Source organism: Culicoides brevitarsis, chromosome 1 (genome assembly GCF_036172545.1).
Source record: "Culicoides brevitarsis isolate CSIRO-B50_1 chromosome 1, AGI_CSIRO_Cbre_v1, whole genome shotgun sequence".
NCBI classification, from domain to species: Eukaryota; Metazoa; Arthropoda; class Insecta; order Diptera; family Ceratopogonidae; genus Culicoides; species Culicoides brevitarsis.
Genome location: NC_087085.1, coordinates 29,183,152 through 29,200,996, shown reverse-complemented (window position 1 = coordinate 29,200,996; position 17,845 = coordinate 29,183,152). Strand labels below are relative to the sequence as shown.

The window sequence follows — 17,845 nt, the reverse complement described above, 5'->3', positions numbered from 1 at the left end:
TGAAAACAACATGGAAGATAACATAATGGATAACATCATCTCCTGTTTCAGATTTTTCTTTGCGGAAATAAGAAAAGTTTGAAGTCTTGAAGCAAATAAGAAATATAAGAAGGTTTTGAAAGAATTTTTACAAAGTAACATGATTTTTACAGTAAAACTTTATAAAATCTCTTAATTTGTAAGAATTTTAACAGAAAATGATATGATTCAATTATAACGATTAAAAAAAGCTGAAAAGAAACAAATTTTAATTAAAAAAATAAATTTCGAGGTTTATATTCAATTTACCTCCCGCAACCTCTAATTCAACTGCCTCATCCACACCATCATAAAATTTACAGTTTTACCGACAACGTTTGTTTTGAAGTGTGTACCTATTACTTTATTGCCATGTACCTGCATACACAGATCATAAACATCACATTTACACTCAAACACACTATAAATACGGCTCAACTAAATTTCTTGCTCATCAGTAATTCATTGCAAAGCGAGCAATTTAAATCAAAACGAGAGTAAAATAAAACAAAAAAAAACTAAAGAAATTTCAAGAAGAGTGATAATAAATAAAAATTGACTAACTGACAAAACAAAAGAAAACTGGTGAAATTTTTATTCAATAAAAAAAACTAAAGAAACTTCAACCAAATTATATCAATTCATCTGAAACAGAAAAGAAATTCAATACAAAAAGAGATAAATCAAAAAAGTGACGAACATTGTGGTGATCCACTTTTTAAATTAAATTCAAAAAAATAATCATATACTTTCTTTTGACCTACCTTAACATTGTTGAATTGAAACATCTAGAAATTTATTTTCTGACAAAGTAAAAAAACTAAAATTACACAAAATGAGGGTTCATCCTTCAGTGATATTACTTGTGGCCGTTTTGGCAGTTCATGGCTCTTATGCCTTCAAGTGAGTTTTTTATTATTATTTTAATGAGAGATATATTTCATACACAAAAATTGTTCCGCGACTGAATTTAATGCCATTTTTGTATTTATTTATTTAATTTATTTATCGCTGTGCCCACATATGTAAACTTCCAGAACATTTTTTTTTGTCTTCAAAAATAAACACATCAGTGAATATTTATTAATTTTTTTTGTGTGATGATTTTCTTGTCTCAGACAAACTTAATTAAATCTAATTAAGTCGTCATATTAGTTCAAGTAAATATTAAGACAAACATTTCAAAATTTAAAAAAATATTTATTTTAAATCCATTATGATTTTTTTTTAAATTTAAAAAATGCATAAATTATTAAATTTTTACTTAAGCTGTTTCCAATGTTGAAAACATAACAAAAAATAAAGAAGATTACAACATACCTGAGACAACGGTGCGAAATTATTCTGTTATTGTTAGTACATTTCAAGTTTATTGCAAACCGTTATTTTTGTATTTATATTTTGACAAAAAACAAGCACAAACCAAAACAAATAATGCAAGCCCCAATAGACTTATGGAAACTTTTCAACATATTTCCGTTAAAAGTTCACTTATCGCATTAAAAAAAAATATTTAAATAAAAAATTAAAAAATACATCAAAAATATTTTTTAAATTAAAAAAAATAATTAAAAAAAAATAAATTAAAATAAAAATAAATTCTTCTAAAATACTTTTCATAATAATTTTAATTTAAAAAAATCGAAAAAAAAATTTAAAATGTCGTACTATTTTTTATAAAATTTAAAAAAATCAATTTTAATCCAAATTGTTGGAAATTTTTTTTAAATAATTAAAATTAAATTAAAATTATTTTTTAAAAATTTAAATAATATTAAAATTATATACCTAAATAATATTAAAAATTTTTAATTAAAATAAAATAAATTTATTAAATAATTTAAAAAAAATAAAATTATTTAAAATTATTAATTTTTGAAAATTTTTAAAAATTATAGAAACTAAAAAAATTTTTTTCCACACTGATTCTTTCCTCATTTTAAAAGGAAACACAACATAAAAATCCAAAACATGAGAAATTCATGCAAATCTGTTACATTCGTCACTCACTATTTCAAATAAATCACAAAATGGCATCATTTTCTGTCGTTTATTGCACTTTTGGATGATCTACACTCCACTTATGTTTTATTGTTAATGCACGCTTGAGCAGATTCCATTATTTTTTTTATGATGAACTGCTTTACTTTTAAAATTTAATTTTTTTTTAACATTGCATCGTTATTTTTTTATATTTTTTGCACCAAACTACCAAAAAAACGTTCACCTTTCAAAAAAATGCACGCATTGCTTGATTGCTTGAAAACACACGAACAAAAAAAAATAAATTGCACGATGCAGTCCATTCGATGCAAGTTCAAGTTTCGCGAGCTTTGGACCGCTTCGTTTGCACCACCAAAATCTGTTCAAGTTCACCGATAGTTCCGATAGTAGTGAAGATGATGACTCACAATGGCCCTTTGGCCCATCTAGTATTCATTCCAGAGAAAAAAGTGACTCCGTTGAGGAACGCGAGATCTTGGGACGCGACACGGAACCATTAGGTGAGTTATTTGACACGGAAGGCGTTGAGTCAAGCTGAGCGATTTAAATTTTTTGCACGTAAAAATCGTTCAAGTAGAGACAATTTTTTTAGTTTTCATGAAGATCATAAAATCTTTCATAAAAATTTTTTGTTGTCCTTGAATTTTTTTTTGTGTCGTTCGCGCTTGACAAAATTCCCTTTTTTTTGACAATGACTCATCAAATTATTTTTTTTTGTAAAAAATAGATTTGGACTATGTTAAGGGACCGATCTCCATAAATCCCGACGATCCAGGTTTGGGATTGTCAAAAGTTCCAGAAACTTCGTCGGCATCGCATGAAGAGCAATTCCCGGTACAAAGCTTCAATCAGCATTTTGGAAATATTTTCGGAAATGGATTTTTAGCTGCCTTCCCTGGATTGGGCTTCTTCGACTTCCCACGCTACGAACCTTGGTGGAAAGGGTAAGTTTAAAATTTTCTTATTTTGCCACGTGAGTCGATGACGTATGTTTCGCAATCGATTATTATCGCACTAAAAACATCAGTTTTAAGTCTTCTCACAAGTTTTTGCGATAAAATATTATTCCATAAGCGAGTAACAAATTTATGCGCAATAAGCACGACTTCTTTGACTTCTAAGAACAACTAAAAAAAAATGTTTCAATAAATCAAGTATGGAAAAAAGAAAAAAGTTTCTGCAAAAATGTGATCTCATGTTGCGTGAATTGTATGTAAATTATTTTAATTAAAACCGCAGCAATTATTCTAGGTACATGGAATTTTTTCTTGATGAGCCACGATTTTATCATAAAATGTAACGTTTTTCTTTAATAACTAATGTAACATGTGATGAGATGACTTTTTTTTTGTACTTTGAACTTGAAAATTATTTTGCTCACTAGAAATCACGACTTGAGATGATTTTCAAGTTCAAGACTGTTATGAGGTAACTCGTCATTGCTAATTATAATAAATTTACAAGTTATTTCCCATCCCATATTTCATTTGTTTTGCAACATGTTTTATTATTTTTGCAGAATCAACTGCAAATAATCTCGTGTCAGTCGTAAATATTTTTTTTCGTTCTGGAGAAGAATATTCTAGAAGAAGTGTCGTAGAAAAATAATAATATTTGCACGAACAACCTCATGAGAGTAAAAAAGAGTGAGAGAGATCGTAGTTACTTTTGTGTTGAGTAGTAAATAAATCAGTAATTTCCTCAATTGTTTTTGATGAGATTTGATGTTACTGACACTGACCGGTGGATTTTTCTAGACTAGATTTTTCTAGGGATAAATTTTATCTATTTTTTTTTTATTTTTAAAATTCTAGAAAAACTTGTTTTTTTTCTTTAGAACAAGTTTTATATTGAAATAAATATTTTGTCTTTTTTGTAAAAAATTAAAAACATTCTTTAAATTTATTATTTTTCTATATATTGATTTTTTTTTTTAATTTTTCCCATGTAAAATTTTTTTTAATTAATTAATTAATTATAATTATTTTTTCTTTCATCCAAAAAAAAAATCTTGATAATTTTCTTTTGATTTTTTTTTTGCAAAATATATTTAAGCAAAAAATATTTTTAAAAAAATATTAAATAAAATACATATATAATAAAATTTAAATATTTAAAAAAAAATAAATATTATGTCACCAATAGTCTCGAAAAAATTAATTAAATTAAAATAAAAAAAATTACTCAAACATCTAACTACAAAAAAATTAAATTGCAATCTTACAGAAAATTTAAGTAAAAATATTAATAAAAAAAATAACGTTCAAATATTTATTAAAATAAAAAGTTAAATTAAGAAAAAAATATAAAATAAATATTAAAAAAAAAAATAAAAAAAAACGTAAAAAATCTATTAAAATTTATAAAAAAATAAAAAAATGTTTTTATTTAAACAATTATTAAATTATAAAAAAAATATAAATAAATTAATTTTTTAATATTAATAGGTATTCATTTTATTTAAATGCTTAAAAATTAAAAAAAATATTTTTTTTCTGTGAAAAAAACATTCTTATTAATTCCTATATTTTTTTTATTTTAAAAAATTAAAAATATTTTTTTGATGATTTTTTTATTTATTTATTTTATTTTTTTTTATTTATTTATTTATTTTTAATTTTTTTTTTTTTTGACTAAAATTAATATTATTTTAAAATAATATTTGATTAATTGTAAGCTTTACAAACAAAATTGTAGCAAGTTTTTGTTCGACAGAAAAATCAACGAAAAAATTGAAGACTTTCAAAACAATCGAACCACTAATGACCGTACATCGCCCTCTTACAGATCATCATAATTTGCTAGAAAGCGTTTCGCTTCATATTTTTTTCGAAATTCAATAAAAAATAACAAATAATAACAGTCAATCAACCTACGCCACTGTCTATTTTCAGTTCAGTCTAACTAATGCAGTTCATCGATAGAAGACACAACAGATAACAATTACAACAATTTTCTCTCTTGATCGCACAAACTAATCGTTACTTTACTCATAATCACTTAATTTATCGTTTGCTCAAACAAAAAAACTTCCAAACAATGAAATCGTTTAAAAATAACTAAAAAAGAGGGCGTAAGGTTTCTAATTTTTTAAAAGACATTTCTCTTATTACACTTGCTTGTTTAAATGTTTCATTAGACCTTTTTTTCGTCTCTCCGACATAAATTGCATAAAAAGCGTCATTTCTGGTCGTTGTCGTGCCAAATGATTTACTTTCACCCACTACTCGCAAGTACGGAGATTAGCAGAATTTCACCGCGCGTTGCAGTCGAAACGAAACTTTTTTTTTTGTTCGTTAAATGTGTTAATCATCGAAATTTGTTTGTTTATCAGCCACAAGGTAGTTCATTACCATGTCAATATTATGTGTGAAGATGCAAATTTGGCGAGAAAGTGTGCCTCTGTCGCTGCTGATTATCAACTGTGAAACGAGCAATGTGCGTCAAAGTAAAACATTTAATAGGGGTTGTTGCTTAAAAGCTCTTTTATTACAGACACATTGTCAATTGAATGCGTTACGTCTTTTCATTGTTAGAAAAATATTTGGAGTGAAACAAGCGACGATTTGAGGAGTTTCGTGCTTGTTTCTCATAAATTGAGTGAAAAGTGTAATTTTAGAACTCAAACCCGAAAAAAATATAAATTTGAATAAATTACTTTTTTTAAGACACATTTATTTTAAAGCTCTTTGATCCATAAAAAGAGTCAAAAATTTAAAAGAATAGGGCAAAATGAGAAAAGTTGAAAATTTCATTAAAAATTGATACAAAAAATATTTCTTACTAATTATAAATAAATAAATTATAAAAATAAAAATTAAAATTAAATAATTTTTAAATTCAAACAAAAATAAATATTTTAGTAAAAAATATATTCAAAAAATAATAATTATTTTTTAGGTTTTTTTGTATAATTTTTTAAAATTTATTTTTAATAAATTAAATATTTAAAATTATATTTATTAATAATTTATTAAAAATAATTTTTTAAATTTTTATATAATATTTATTTAATTAATTTTTAAAAAATATTTTAAAAAAATTGAAATAATTGAAAAATTGATAAATGATTAAATATTAATTTTTGTTTGAATTAAACATTTTTTTATTTTTTGTTATTTTTTTTTGTTATTTTTAATTTTTTTTTTTGTTTATTCATTTAAATTTGTATTTATATTTAAATATAAATATTTATTTAAAAAATAATTTTTTTAAATTTTTAATGAAATTAATTCAACTATTGAAATAAATTTTGTATTCAAGAAAGTTAAGATAATACCTAATTAAAAATAAAATAAAATTTTTATTTTAGTTTTTGATTAATTTTATTGAAGCAATTTAAGAAATTTAAATTAAAAAAAAATAATTTAAAAAAAATAATTTATTTGATTAAATTTAAATAATAATTAATTAATTGATTTAATTTTAATTTTATAAAAAATCAATATTTATTTCTTTTATATGAAAAATTACTCTTACAATTTTTTACATTTTTTTAAATTCTCAAAAAAATTTATTCAACACAAAAATTTTGGAATTTTCGCTCTTAACTTCATTTTATTACAACACGAAACGACACCAACCTAACGGTGTAAGTGGATAATTAGGGAGAGTTAATTTTCATTTAAAGCCCATTTAATGAGATTACTGTACTTTTTAACATCTAACATGAACACAGAAAAAAACAAACAAATAGGAAGAGTGCAATCGAGACCGAGTGCGAGAACGAATCTGGTGCAACTATTAATTACAATGTAACAGTCTGATGATTACATGACCTGCGTTTTTTGCTTGCTTGCTACCCAGCTAGACAGACAGCAAAGGCGCTAGTAAACCATTTAAAGTAGATTAAAAAAAATTAAATGAAATGAAAAAAAAGAGACAACCAGCAACAGCGTAAGACCGTCTTATTGCATTGTTTTTGTGATTGTAATTATGGGTGTAACAGATTCACGTGCAGTTCGTCGTTTGTACAGGGAGTAAGTTAGAAGCTCAATTATATAAGAAAAAAGTAAAAAAAAAATTAAATGGAAAATAATAGAAAAAAAGTTAGAATTGCATAAGATTTTTTTTTGTATGTAGAGCGGAATTGAAATGGCATGTTATGCAGGTGAAGATTGTTTTGTCTGATATTGGAAGTAATTAATGCAGTTTGTTGCAAATTTTTTGAAAAACGTGGGATGGGAAGTCTTATTCAGATGATGTCATTCGATTTTTGAAAAATTTTATTTTTAATATAATTTAAAAGAAATTTTTAATAATTTGATTTTAAAATTAAAATTTTATATTTTTATTAAAAAAAATTATTTCTTTTAAATTTAAAAAAATATGTTAAAATTTAAGAAATTGAAAAATTGAGCGAACCTATTTATTTTTATTTAAAATAATTAATTAAATTGATTTTTTATTTTTTTAAATTTAAAAAAAAAAAAATTAATAAAAATTAAAATTAAATTAAATTATATTTTTAATAAAAAATTTTATTCACTATAAATTTTTAAAAATTTATATTTTAGAGTTTTAACATAATTTGATCCTCATTCCTATTTTTTTTTATTAAGGATAAATTTTTGAATCTTATTGTTTAAAAATCTTACATGTCATCTTTTGAAATAACGAAATTGAGCAAATTTTTTTACTTATATTTTTTTAATAAAAAATTTCCTTTTTTTTAATTTAAATTAATTTTTATTGAAAAAAAAAATATTAAAAAAATTATTTTTATTTAAAAGAAATTAATTAATTATTTTTATATTTTGGTGCCAAAAATATTTCACGTGATTTAGAAATTTAAATTTAAACTTACTTAATAATTTTTGTACATTATTAATGAACAAATTTGCTCTTGATGAACCTCAAATTTACCAAAAATAATGAAAAAAAAATATCAATAAAAAAAAATTAAAAAAATATATCAAATAACAATTTCTAATTTTTCATGCTTTTTAAAAATTAACCAATTTTTTTTTATTCGATTCGCTCAAAACTTCAAATTTATAGAAACAAAAAATAAATAAATTACTTCAATTTTATCCATAAAAAAAAATTAACGACTAAAAATCATCTTCATTGACTTCCAAGTCTCATCACTAAAAATTTTTCTCACATCATTATTAAACTCTACTTAATTTACTCGTAACTTCACATGAAAACAAACAATAAAGGTCACGCTAATTTCTCTAATTCGCTCAAATTTATGCAAATTCGGATCAATTTAGAATAAACAAGCAACTAAACGTGAATTAAAGTCAGTCACTTGCTTGATCATTCGCGTCAATTTGATGCGAAACGTCGACAATGTGTCTACTTTGACACTTTATTCCATTGTTTACTTCGACAAAATGACCAAAATGTTCACCACATGACCTTTAATTTATTCACATTTTTTATTTTTATTTTTTTGCTCGAAACGTTAATTTTTGAATCACTCAATTTATGCATAAAATAATTACTGCCGTTATAAAAAATTAATTATTGCTTCCTAAGATCTTAGAAGATAACGAAAAATTACTCGTGATTTATTATTTATTAAATTTTTTAAAAATTTTCTGTTGGAATTTATGAAAAAACAGGAAATTCTCTCAGAACATATGAAAAATTTCATCAATGCTCTAATTTTATTAAAGCGATAAGAATCGGATTTATTTTCACAAAAAAAAAAAATATCGATGATTGAAAAAAATTCAAAAGAGTCAAGGTCGACTGAGTGCGATGATGCAATGTCCAATAATGAGATGTGGAGCGATGAAGTTTTAATGAATAATAAAGCGGCGAAAACAATAGCTGGGAATAATTTGTGGTTTACGCGACTTTTTATGGGCTTACGTGTCGCTTACGTGACATAAAGTCGAGTTATCTCGATTTTTTTTTTAATTTTTAAACCGACTTTTATCAAGATTTTAATTTTTTTTTTTAATTTTCAGACCAAACGTTTGCAAGACTCGTGAAGAAGACATCGAAGCCGAGGACGAAAAAGATGGCGAAGCGAAGGAAACGATTTCCGACAAGGAAGACAGCTTAATTCAAGCATTCCATCTGAACGTCGAGACGTGCGCCGAGAAATCCAACAAGTACCAATGCACAAAGATGTGAGTCATTATCGAATTTTGTCACAAAGTCATTAAAATTCCGTCAGCGCAGTTCTTTTGTTTTTGTCCATAATTCGTCTGACCTCTAATCGACACTTTTTTTAAATTTTGTTTCCTCTTTTTGTTCTATTTCCCGTTCTGCAGTACAAATCAAGCCGGCAAGAAGCGAACGTACAAGATCACCTACAAATGCTGTGCTGGATATGCGCGTCGTCGTTCTGCCGAGAATCCCAATGGAAATTGTGTCAAGTTGGATTTGGCACCGATTGAGAATACAATTGAGAAATTGGGTGGCAAGGAGTTTATGAAGAGTGCCAAAAAGGGATCAGTTGAGAGTGAAATGGATGATATGACGGTGTTTGCTCCAGTTGATGAGTCTTTTACTGATTTTGCGGAGAAAATGTTTGAAAATGTAAGTTTTTTGATGATTTTCAATGATTTTTGAAGAAAAATTTCGATTTTATGCAAAATGTGCACTGGGTGAAAATTTTAAATGTGCACTGGGATTAAATTAAAAAAGATGGAATTCGAAAATTTTTGGCCCAGTGCAAGTTTTGAGATTTATTTTAATTATTCTATTAATTTTTTTAAATTCTTGTCCAATTAAAAATTTCCGAATTTTTGACCCAGTTCGTATTCTGAATTTTAATTTCATCGAAAATTTGAATTTTTAACTTGATTTTAATTTTTTTTCTCAATGAATATTTTTTTAGACATTAGGTTATTCCTAATTCTCATTAGAAAATTAAAATTTTTGTTCGATGCAAATTTTATAAATTTTTGACCCAGTCCATAATGTAAATTTCAACTTCAAGTTCAGTTTATAGTTTAAGATTTCGAATCCAGTACAAATTTTCGAACTACTTTCAATTTTTTTTTTTAATTTTAAAATTATTTAAAATTTTATCTTTTTATTTCTGACCCAATGTACATTTCAAATTTTCACCCAATGCAAATTTGTCAAATTTTGACCCAAAACACATTTTAAATTTGAGTTTTACTAAAATTTTAAGATTTTATATCCAAAGCTCAGTATAATTTTCTCCCCAGTGCACATTTTTTTAAATTTATTGTCCCAGTTAATATTTATAATATTCGTCCCAGTGCAAAATTTATTTTTTTAATGCCTTTTTAATCAAATTTAATTCTAATAATTATTTTTCCAGAACTTGGTTGTCGTTCCTCTGAACAAACGCGAACGTCGCGACACATCTTCAGACGAAAATGGCGTCAACACACGTGATCTCGTGCATGCCCACATGGTCAAAGGCATCATTGACATCGAAGAAATCGAAAATGAGCAAGTTTTGGTGTCGGAATACAACAACAGCACCATTCGTTTGAACATTTTCCCTCGTCCGCCAGGTGATCGCGAACAAGAATTCCCCTACCAATACACGGCAAACTGCGTTCCAATTGTAAAACCGAACCAACTTGCCAGCAACGGAATGGTTCACATGATCAAAGGAGTGTTGATGCCGCCAGAGAAGACTGTCATGGATATGTTAAGGGAACGCCCGGACATGGCGGTGTTTGTAACTGTCTTGGAACGCACGAAACTCGATGAAATGTTGATGGATCCATCGCGACACGTGACAGTTTTTGCACCAACAGACAGCGCTTTTGAGAAATTGGATCCGCAATTGAGGAAAAAATTGAAGGAGGGACGTGGATGTGCTTCAAGTGAGTATATTTCTTATTAAATCAAAAAATTAATTAAAAAAAATAATTTTTAATTTAATAAATTTTTAATTCGATTTAAAAAAAATGAATTAAAAAAAATGTTATAATAAATATTTTATTTTTTTTTTTAATTTAATTACAAAAATACAAATTTAATAAAGAAATTAATCTTAATAATTGATTCAAAAATATTAATTTTTAAAAATTTAAACTTAAAAAAAATTTAATTAAATTTTTAAAAATAATTTGAAATTTAATTTTCAAAAAAAAAATTAAAAATTAATTTAAAAAAAATAAATTTTTAATTTAAATTTTATAAAATTAATTTTGAATTTCATTTAATTTTTAAAAAAATATTTTTTTATTTTTTTTTTATTTAAAAAAAAATGAATTTTTAATTTATATTAAAAAAAATAATTTTAATTTTTAGATATTCTCAAAAACCACATTCTCGACTTAACCTTCTGCTCTTCCGCTGTCGCTGACGACGCCAAAACTTCCGCCTACAACCTCTTGAGTGAACGCATCGAGCTCGAATACACCGACGAAGCCCCCGACACCACCGAAAACGAAATTGCCGACATGACGAACAAGCGTTTCATCATCATCAACAAAAAAGCTCGCATGACCGAAACCGATTTGATGGCCACGAACGGCGTCATTCACATCATCGACAGCATGTTGCCAACGGAATCCGCCCAAACGATTTCCAGCGTCCTCGAGAACAACAATTCGACAATTATGATGAAATTATTGGAACAGGGCAACTTGCGGGACTACGTTGACGATTCCATGAACACGACATTCTTCGCGCCAACGGACAAAGCCTTCGAGCAATCCGAAACCGGAAAATATTGGTTGAAAAAATTGGAGGAAAACCCGTCAGAGCTGAAAAATAATTTGGAATTGAAGAATTTCGTGGATTATCACATCATGCAACCGATGGTAAAAACGTGCGATTTGGTCGATGGCATTGCAAAAACACGTTCCGACAGAGAAGTTCGCGTTAATTTGTATTCGACGGTGAGTTTTTTGACAATTTTTTAGTTCAGGGTGTGAGAAAATAATGAAAATTTTTATTTTAGAACTTCCCCTTCATGAATATCATGAACCGTGCCACTGTTAATTGCGCCCGTTTGGTCCACTTTGATGAAGATAGCTGCGGATCCGTCGTACACCAAGTCGATAAAGTGCTTGAAGTACCAAAGAATGTAAGAAAAAATTATTTTAGGAAAATTTTTTTAGAAAAATTGTTTTGGATTCCCTTCTGTTTTAAAGTTTTTGAAAAATTCTCAGAACTTTTTAGTGCATTTCAGTTTTTAAAAGTTCAAGCTCTTGAAATGATTTTTTTTATTTCTAAAAATGAACGTTCAGCTCTTGAAATGAGTTTTTTAGATCTAAAAATGAACTTTTAGCTCTTGAAATGAAATTTTTTGTTCATAAAATGAACTTTCAGCTCTTGAAATTAATTTTTCAGCTCTTAAAATGAACTTTTTTGTTCTAAAAATGAACTTTGAGCACTTGAAATTAATTTTTTAGTTCTACAAAAGAACTTTCAGCTCTTGAAATGAATTTTTTAGTTTTAAAAATGAACTTTCAGCTCTTGAAATTAATTTTTCAGCTCTTAAAATGAACTTTTTTGTTCTAAAAATGAACTTTCAGCTCTTGAAATGAATTTTTTAGATCTAAAAATGAATGTTCAGCTCTTGAAATGAATTTTTTAGTTCTTCAAATGAACTTTAAGCTTTTAAAATGAATTTTTTAGTTCTCAAAATGAACTTTGAGCTTTTAAAATGAATTTTTTAGTTCTAAAAATGAATTTTTTAGTTCTAAAAATGAACTTTCAGCTCTTGAAATGAATTTTTAGTTCTAAAAATGAACTTTGAGCTCTTGAAATGAATTTTTTGTTCTAAAAATGAACTTTCAGCTCTTGAAATGAATTTTTCAGTTCTAAAAATGAACTTTCAGCTCTTGAAATTAATTTTTTAGTTCTGAAAATGAACTTTCAGCTCTTGAAATCCAAAACATTTTCGACTCTCATTCAATTTTTTCGTCAAATTCCAATTTTTAACCTCAAAAAATCCTTTTTTTCAGAATTTACTTCAACAATTGGAAGCCACTGAGAAATACAGCACCTTCTTACGCTTGGTAAAGGAAGCCAACTTGACCTCACTTCTCGAAGATCACACAAAGAGCTACACCCTCCTCGTGCCCAAAGACGAACACTTCAAAGAAGTCGAAGAATTCTTGTCCGAAATCGAGTCCAAGGAAGATCAAAAGGAATTCCTCATCAAATCTCACATCATTCCCGAGGTCATGTGCTGCGCCGGCATCACGCAATCCCAATGGCCCTTCGTTCGAAGCATTCCCGCCCTCAGTCAGGCCCATCTCCGTCTCGATCGTGATCGTCGTCCCAAAATCCAGAACGCTGGCATCACAAAATGCGACATTATCGCGACAAATGGCATCATTCACGAGATTAACGACTTGATTGCGGTCCAAAAGCAACGTCCTCAGCAACCGCAACACGATCAAAACCCGTTCCGGCATGATTTCTTCTTCTAAAGACGTTACATGAGTGGAAAGACGACAAATTTACGACTGATCTGATAACTATGGAAGAAACATTTTTTTTTGTTAAAATAGTAGTTTACGTCTAAGTTTAACCCTAAATAATAATTTTATTGTATTTTATTTGTATAATGAACGTGATTTTATATTATTATATGTACTGCGTTTTGTTCAGTAGTGGCACACAAATTTATTTGTCATGCGAATAAATGCTCTTTAGGCGATTAAATTTGCTTTTTTTTCAATTTTTTTCCTCAACAAGATTTAGAAAAATATTTTTAAAAACAACTTTTTGTATGATTTTTTTTTTGTTTAATATTTTTTTATTTCGAAAATTTAAAAATAATGTAAATTAAAATTAATTTAATTTAAATTTTAATTAATTAAAAGGAAATTACAATTTATTTTAAAAAAAATAAAATAATTAAAAAATTAAAAAAAAAATTAATAAAAAAATAATAATAAAAATACTTAAAAAACTATAAAAAAAATATTTAAAAAAATAATTAAAATTTTAAATTTTATAAAGTAAAAAAATAAAAAAAAATTAAAATTAAAAATATTTATTAAATAAAAAAATTAATTAAATGTAATTTCCTTTTAATTAATTAAAATTTAAATTTAATTAATTTTAATTTACATTATTTTAAAATTTTTGAAATAAAAAAATATTATACAAAAAAAAAATCATAAAAAAAGTGCATACATTTTTTTTAAATATTTTTTTTTAATTTAAATTGACTACAATTAAGTTCACATTTTCTAAAATATTTTTTTTTTTTTAATTTTTGAAATTTTATTTATATTAATTTTTTCTAACTTTGATATCAACATAAAATGGTATTTTTAAGTTAAAGTCAATCAAAAAATAACGAAAAATTTAAAAATTTTACTCTTTCACAATTTTTTTGTATTTTCCCACTGAAATTTTTCTTAAAAATCAAAGATAAAAGTCATGAAATTAAAAAAAAATAAAATTTAGTCGCCAAATTAGTTATGATGACGCGGTTTTGTCTTCATAAATTCACGATAACGCTCAATTTCGACGCCTTCCCAGTGGCGATGTGTCAATTTTGCGAAAATATTTTTGTTCAAATGATCCAAAACTTGTTTCTCCTTGTCATTAAGTCCATTGAAATACGCGTCCAAATTAATTTCCAGCAATTTTCTTGTTTGCATGCCTACCAAAAACGTCGCCGGACCTCGTAACTGAATAAAATGATACATTGCCAATTTCCCCAACTCCACATCATGCCGAACGCAATAATGCGCCGCTTCTTCGCAAATTTTCTTGGTTTCGTCATGTGCTGGATGCCACGGAAACGGCCCGACATTCGTCAAAAGTCGCATTGCATGCCCGGCGGCACAAATGACACCAACTCCTTCACTTTCGAAGAACGGCAGATGATCCGAGAGCGAATTATCGATCAACGTGTTTCTCGCGTAAACCAGCACGGAGTTAAATCGACCCGGAACCAGCTTGATGGCATCCCGCAAACGTCCAATGGGGTAAGCACTGACACCGATGAAGCGAATTTTGCCTTCCGCCCGAAGTTTTTCCAACGTCGGGAGACATTCGTGAAGCACGGGACGCAAATCCTCCTCGAATTCAATGTCGTGAATCGTAACGACGTCAACGTAATCCACTCCGAGCAGTTTTAAGCTTTTTTCGATGCTTTCGCGAGTTTTGCGCGCGCTATAGTCAAATTGGGTGTACGTGTTGGGCGGATCGTAACGACCTACTTTCGTCGCCAAATAATAAGATTTCCGCGGAACGCCCTTCAGAGCTTTGCCCAACAAGTCCTCGCTGCTGCCTTGACCGTAATACGGAGCGGTATCGATGTAGTTGATGCCTTTTTTGAGAGCTTCATGCACCGCAGCGATCGCTTCTTGCTCATCAAGCGAACTAAAAAAATTTTTTTCTACAAAAACAAAAAAAAATTATCAAAAAAAAATCACTTACCCATAAAACGTTCCAGCCAAAGTGCCACCACCCAAAGAAATTTTCGAGACTCGGAGGCCCGTTTTGCCGAAAGGTAAGTATTCCATTTTGCGAACTGCAGCTTCGTCATGGAAGCCGGGCACAAAAGTTTCGGGAAGGGACATTTTTAGAGGAAAATGAAGAAGAAATTTGAAGAAAAAAGATTTTTTTTCAAGAAATCAGCTGTCTTGTCGTTTCTAATAACATTAATTGACTGAATATTGTCTCAGTAAATACTCTCTTTAAGTATTTAATGACAGTCGAAAAACAATGTTATCAGTTTGCCGATGATGCCTCTCAAAATTTTTGTATTGGTATAAAAATGTTTATTTGTTCGATGATGAGACGGAGTTGCAGCGGGAAATGAGACAAAGTTGCAAATTTTTGATGATGGTCCGTTAGTTGAAGGTAAATTTTTATTTTATTTTATTTTTTGTTCTTTAAAATTTTAATTGAATTAAATTTAATTTCTTAGAAATTCAGCAATTTAAAAAAATTAAAAAAATTATTAAATTAAATCAAATTAAATTTTTATAAAATTCAATTAAAAAAATTTAAAAAAAATTAAAATTAATTTAAGAAAATAATTTTAAAAATTTATAAAAAAAAATAAATAATTAAATTAAATTTTGCAATTCAATTATATAAAAAATGAATGATTATTTAATTAAAAATTTTAAAAATAATTTTAATTGACTACATTGAATTAATTTAATTAATTTTCAAAAAATTAATTCATTGAAATTTGATTTGTCGACTAGATTGCACTTTTCCGATTGATGGCTGCCCGCACATCTCACACATTTCAGAAAATTTCTTTATTTCTTCAGAAAATTTTTTATATGATCTTCAGAAAAATTTTATTTATTTCATCAAATTTAAACAGAAAATATATTTTCGTTAAATTATTATAAAAATGAGAATGAATATATTTAAATCCAGAAAAAAAACATATACTCTTCTATTTAAAATTAAGTGATAAGAAATTCCATACAAAAATTCATTCAATGATGAAACGATATGACGCCTTTTAAATTTTTGCAACACAGTTTTAGATTTCAAAATAAATTATAAGCACATTAAGTTACTCACCTTACAAAATTTTAACAAATTTAAAGAATTTTTAGGATATACAGCCAATTTTTTAAAATATTTTTTCAAATAAAAAAATAAAATTTTTAACATTTTTTTCCAATCACATAAAAAAATTAAATTAATTAATTAGAAAAAAATACTATTCTACATAAAAAAAAATTAATAAAAATATTAATATTAATTTTTTTAATACAAAAAACATAAGAAAAAATTAAATCACAAAAAAATCAAAAATAAAAAAATCATAAAAATATTAAATTATATAATTTAAAAAATTATTTTCTACAAAAAAAAATTAAAAATTAATTTTGAATAATAAAATTAAAAAAAAAATAAATAAATAACCAAACGAAAAAAAATTCTTTAAAAAATTCTAATAATTTTTTTCTCAAGTAATTCATCTTGTAATTTTATTTTTTTCAGTAATTCAGTTAATTTATTTTTAATTGTTTATTTAATTTAAAGTTTGTATACAATTTCACTACAAAATTCTTGTAATATTCTACTTATCAATTAACTATTGTTGTTGGTGTCCTTAATTAATTTCCATTATTTTTTAATTTTTTTTAATGTTTACTATTAAAACCCTAAAGGTACGAACATTTCCTTTAATAATTTATTTTTTATAATTATTTGGTTGTGTGATAGATAATTGATATAATGATGATAATGTTTTTTTTCGCATACAAGAAGCTATTTTTTTTAATTATTATTAATTTAATTAATTTTTTCAGTCAGATGTTAAATCAATAAATAAATAAAAAATTAAATATTTTATTTTTATAAAATTATTAAAAAAGAAAAAAATATTTTTATAAATGGAAATAGGGCATGTAGGCACATTTTCACCCTTGAACCCTTATTATTGATTTTTTTTATTTTTATTTCATTTTATTTTAGTGATTATCTTTAGAAGTTTTTTCATGTCTTTTAATAGACATACCAATTTTATTTATTTTTCATACAAATGTCATTAATTAATTTATTATTTTTTTAACATTTAATGGACTAGAAATCAATTGTACCTTGTTTGGTTATTTTTTGTTACAATTAAAATGTATAAGCTACCACAGTTATTTTATAATACGATTATTTTATTTTTTACTTGCTAATGATAAGTTATTGCTCTGATCAATAATAAATAATTTAATTATTTTTGGTAATTTCTATTTTTTATTTCTTTAAAAGAAATTTTCGGATTATAATTTTTTTTTTGAAACTTGTAACTTTTTAACTTTATTTGAAAGAGAAATAGAAGAATTTTAAGGAAAGATTGTTGCTTGAAGTATACTTGAATTAATTCAATAAATATTTTTTATTGTTAATTATTTTTTTAAATTTTATTGATTAATTTTTTTCTTGTAAATTGAAATCCAAATGGCAGTTTTTATTTTTTAAATTTTTT

At 25.9% G+C, this 17,845-nt stretch overlaps 2 protein-coding genes across 3 annotated transcripts; one reads left to right on the top strand and one right to left on the bottom strand.

Annotated features, from left to right (window-relative positions):
• Positions 1 to 499: 499 nt before the first annotated feature.
• Positions 500 to 13,615, top strand: LOC134835247 (transforming growth factor-beta-induced protein ig-h3). 2 transcript variants are annotated; one of them, XM_063850129.1, is made up of 9 exons: positions 500 to 921; positions 2,452 to 2,522; positions 2,750 to 2,966; positions 8,946 to 9,110; positions 9,255 to 9,522; positions 10,277 to 10,793; positions 11,224 to 11,816; positions 11,879 to 12,004; positions 12,888 to 13,615. In XM_063850129.1, the coding sequence occupies exons 1-9, from the start codon at positions 854 to 856 to the stop codon at positions 13,356 to 13,358; spliced, it is 2,496 nt and encodes an 831-aa protein (XP_063706199.1). In that variant the 5' UTR covers positions 500 to 853; the 3' UTR covers positions 13,359 to 13,615. The 2 variants fall into 2 exon arrangements, with proteins under 2 accessions (XP_063706199.1, XP_063706191.1); XM_063850121.1 differs by having other exon boundaries at positions 2,320 to 2,522.
• Positions 13,616 to 14,172: 557 nt separating this feature from the next.
• LOC134836781 (uncharacterized) lies at positions 14,173 to 15,544 on the bottom strand. The gene is made up of 2 exons (XM_063851998.1): positions 15,328 to 15,544; positions 14,173 to 15,270 (listed from the first exon to the last, which is right to left on the bottom strand). Exons 1-2 carry the CDS (start codon positions 15,468 to 15,470, stop codon positions 14,355 to 14,357), a joined length of 1,059 nt encoding a protein of 352 aa, XP_063708068.1. The 5' UTR covers positions 15,471 to 15,544; the 3' UTR covers positions 14,173 to 14,354.
• Between the last annotated feature and the right edge of the window lie 2,301 nt (positions 15,545 to 17,845).

Excerpts from the sequence above, each read along its gene's own strand:
- LOC134835247 (XM_063850121.1), top strand. The coding sequence starts at position 854 with ATGAGGGTTCATCCTTCAGTGATATTACTTGTGGCCGTTTTGGCAGTT. Across the intron at positions 9,111-9,254 it reads AAGTACCAATGCACAAAGAT|TACAAATCAAGCCGGCAAGA; the intron begins GTGAGTCATTAT and ends CCCGTTCTGCAG. Across the intron at positions 10,794-11,223 it reads GGGACGTGGATGTGCTTCAA|ATATTCTCAAAAACCACATT; the intron begins GTGAGTATATTT and ends TTTAATTTTTAG.
- LOC134836781 (XM_063851998.1), bottom strand. The coding sequence starts at position 15,470 with ATGTCCCTTCCCGAAACTTTTGTGCCCGGCTTCCATGACGAAGCTGCA. Across the intron at positions 15,271-15,327 it reads TTGGCTGGAACGTTTTATGG|TTCGCTTGATGAGCAAGAAG; the intron begins GTAAGTGATTTT and ends AAATTTTTTTAG.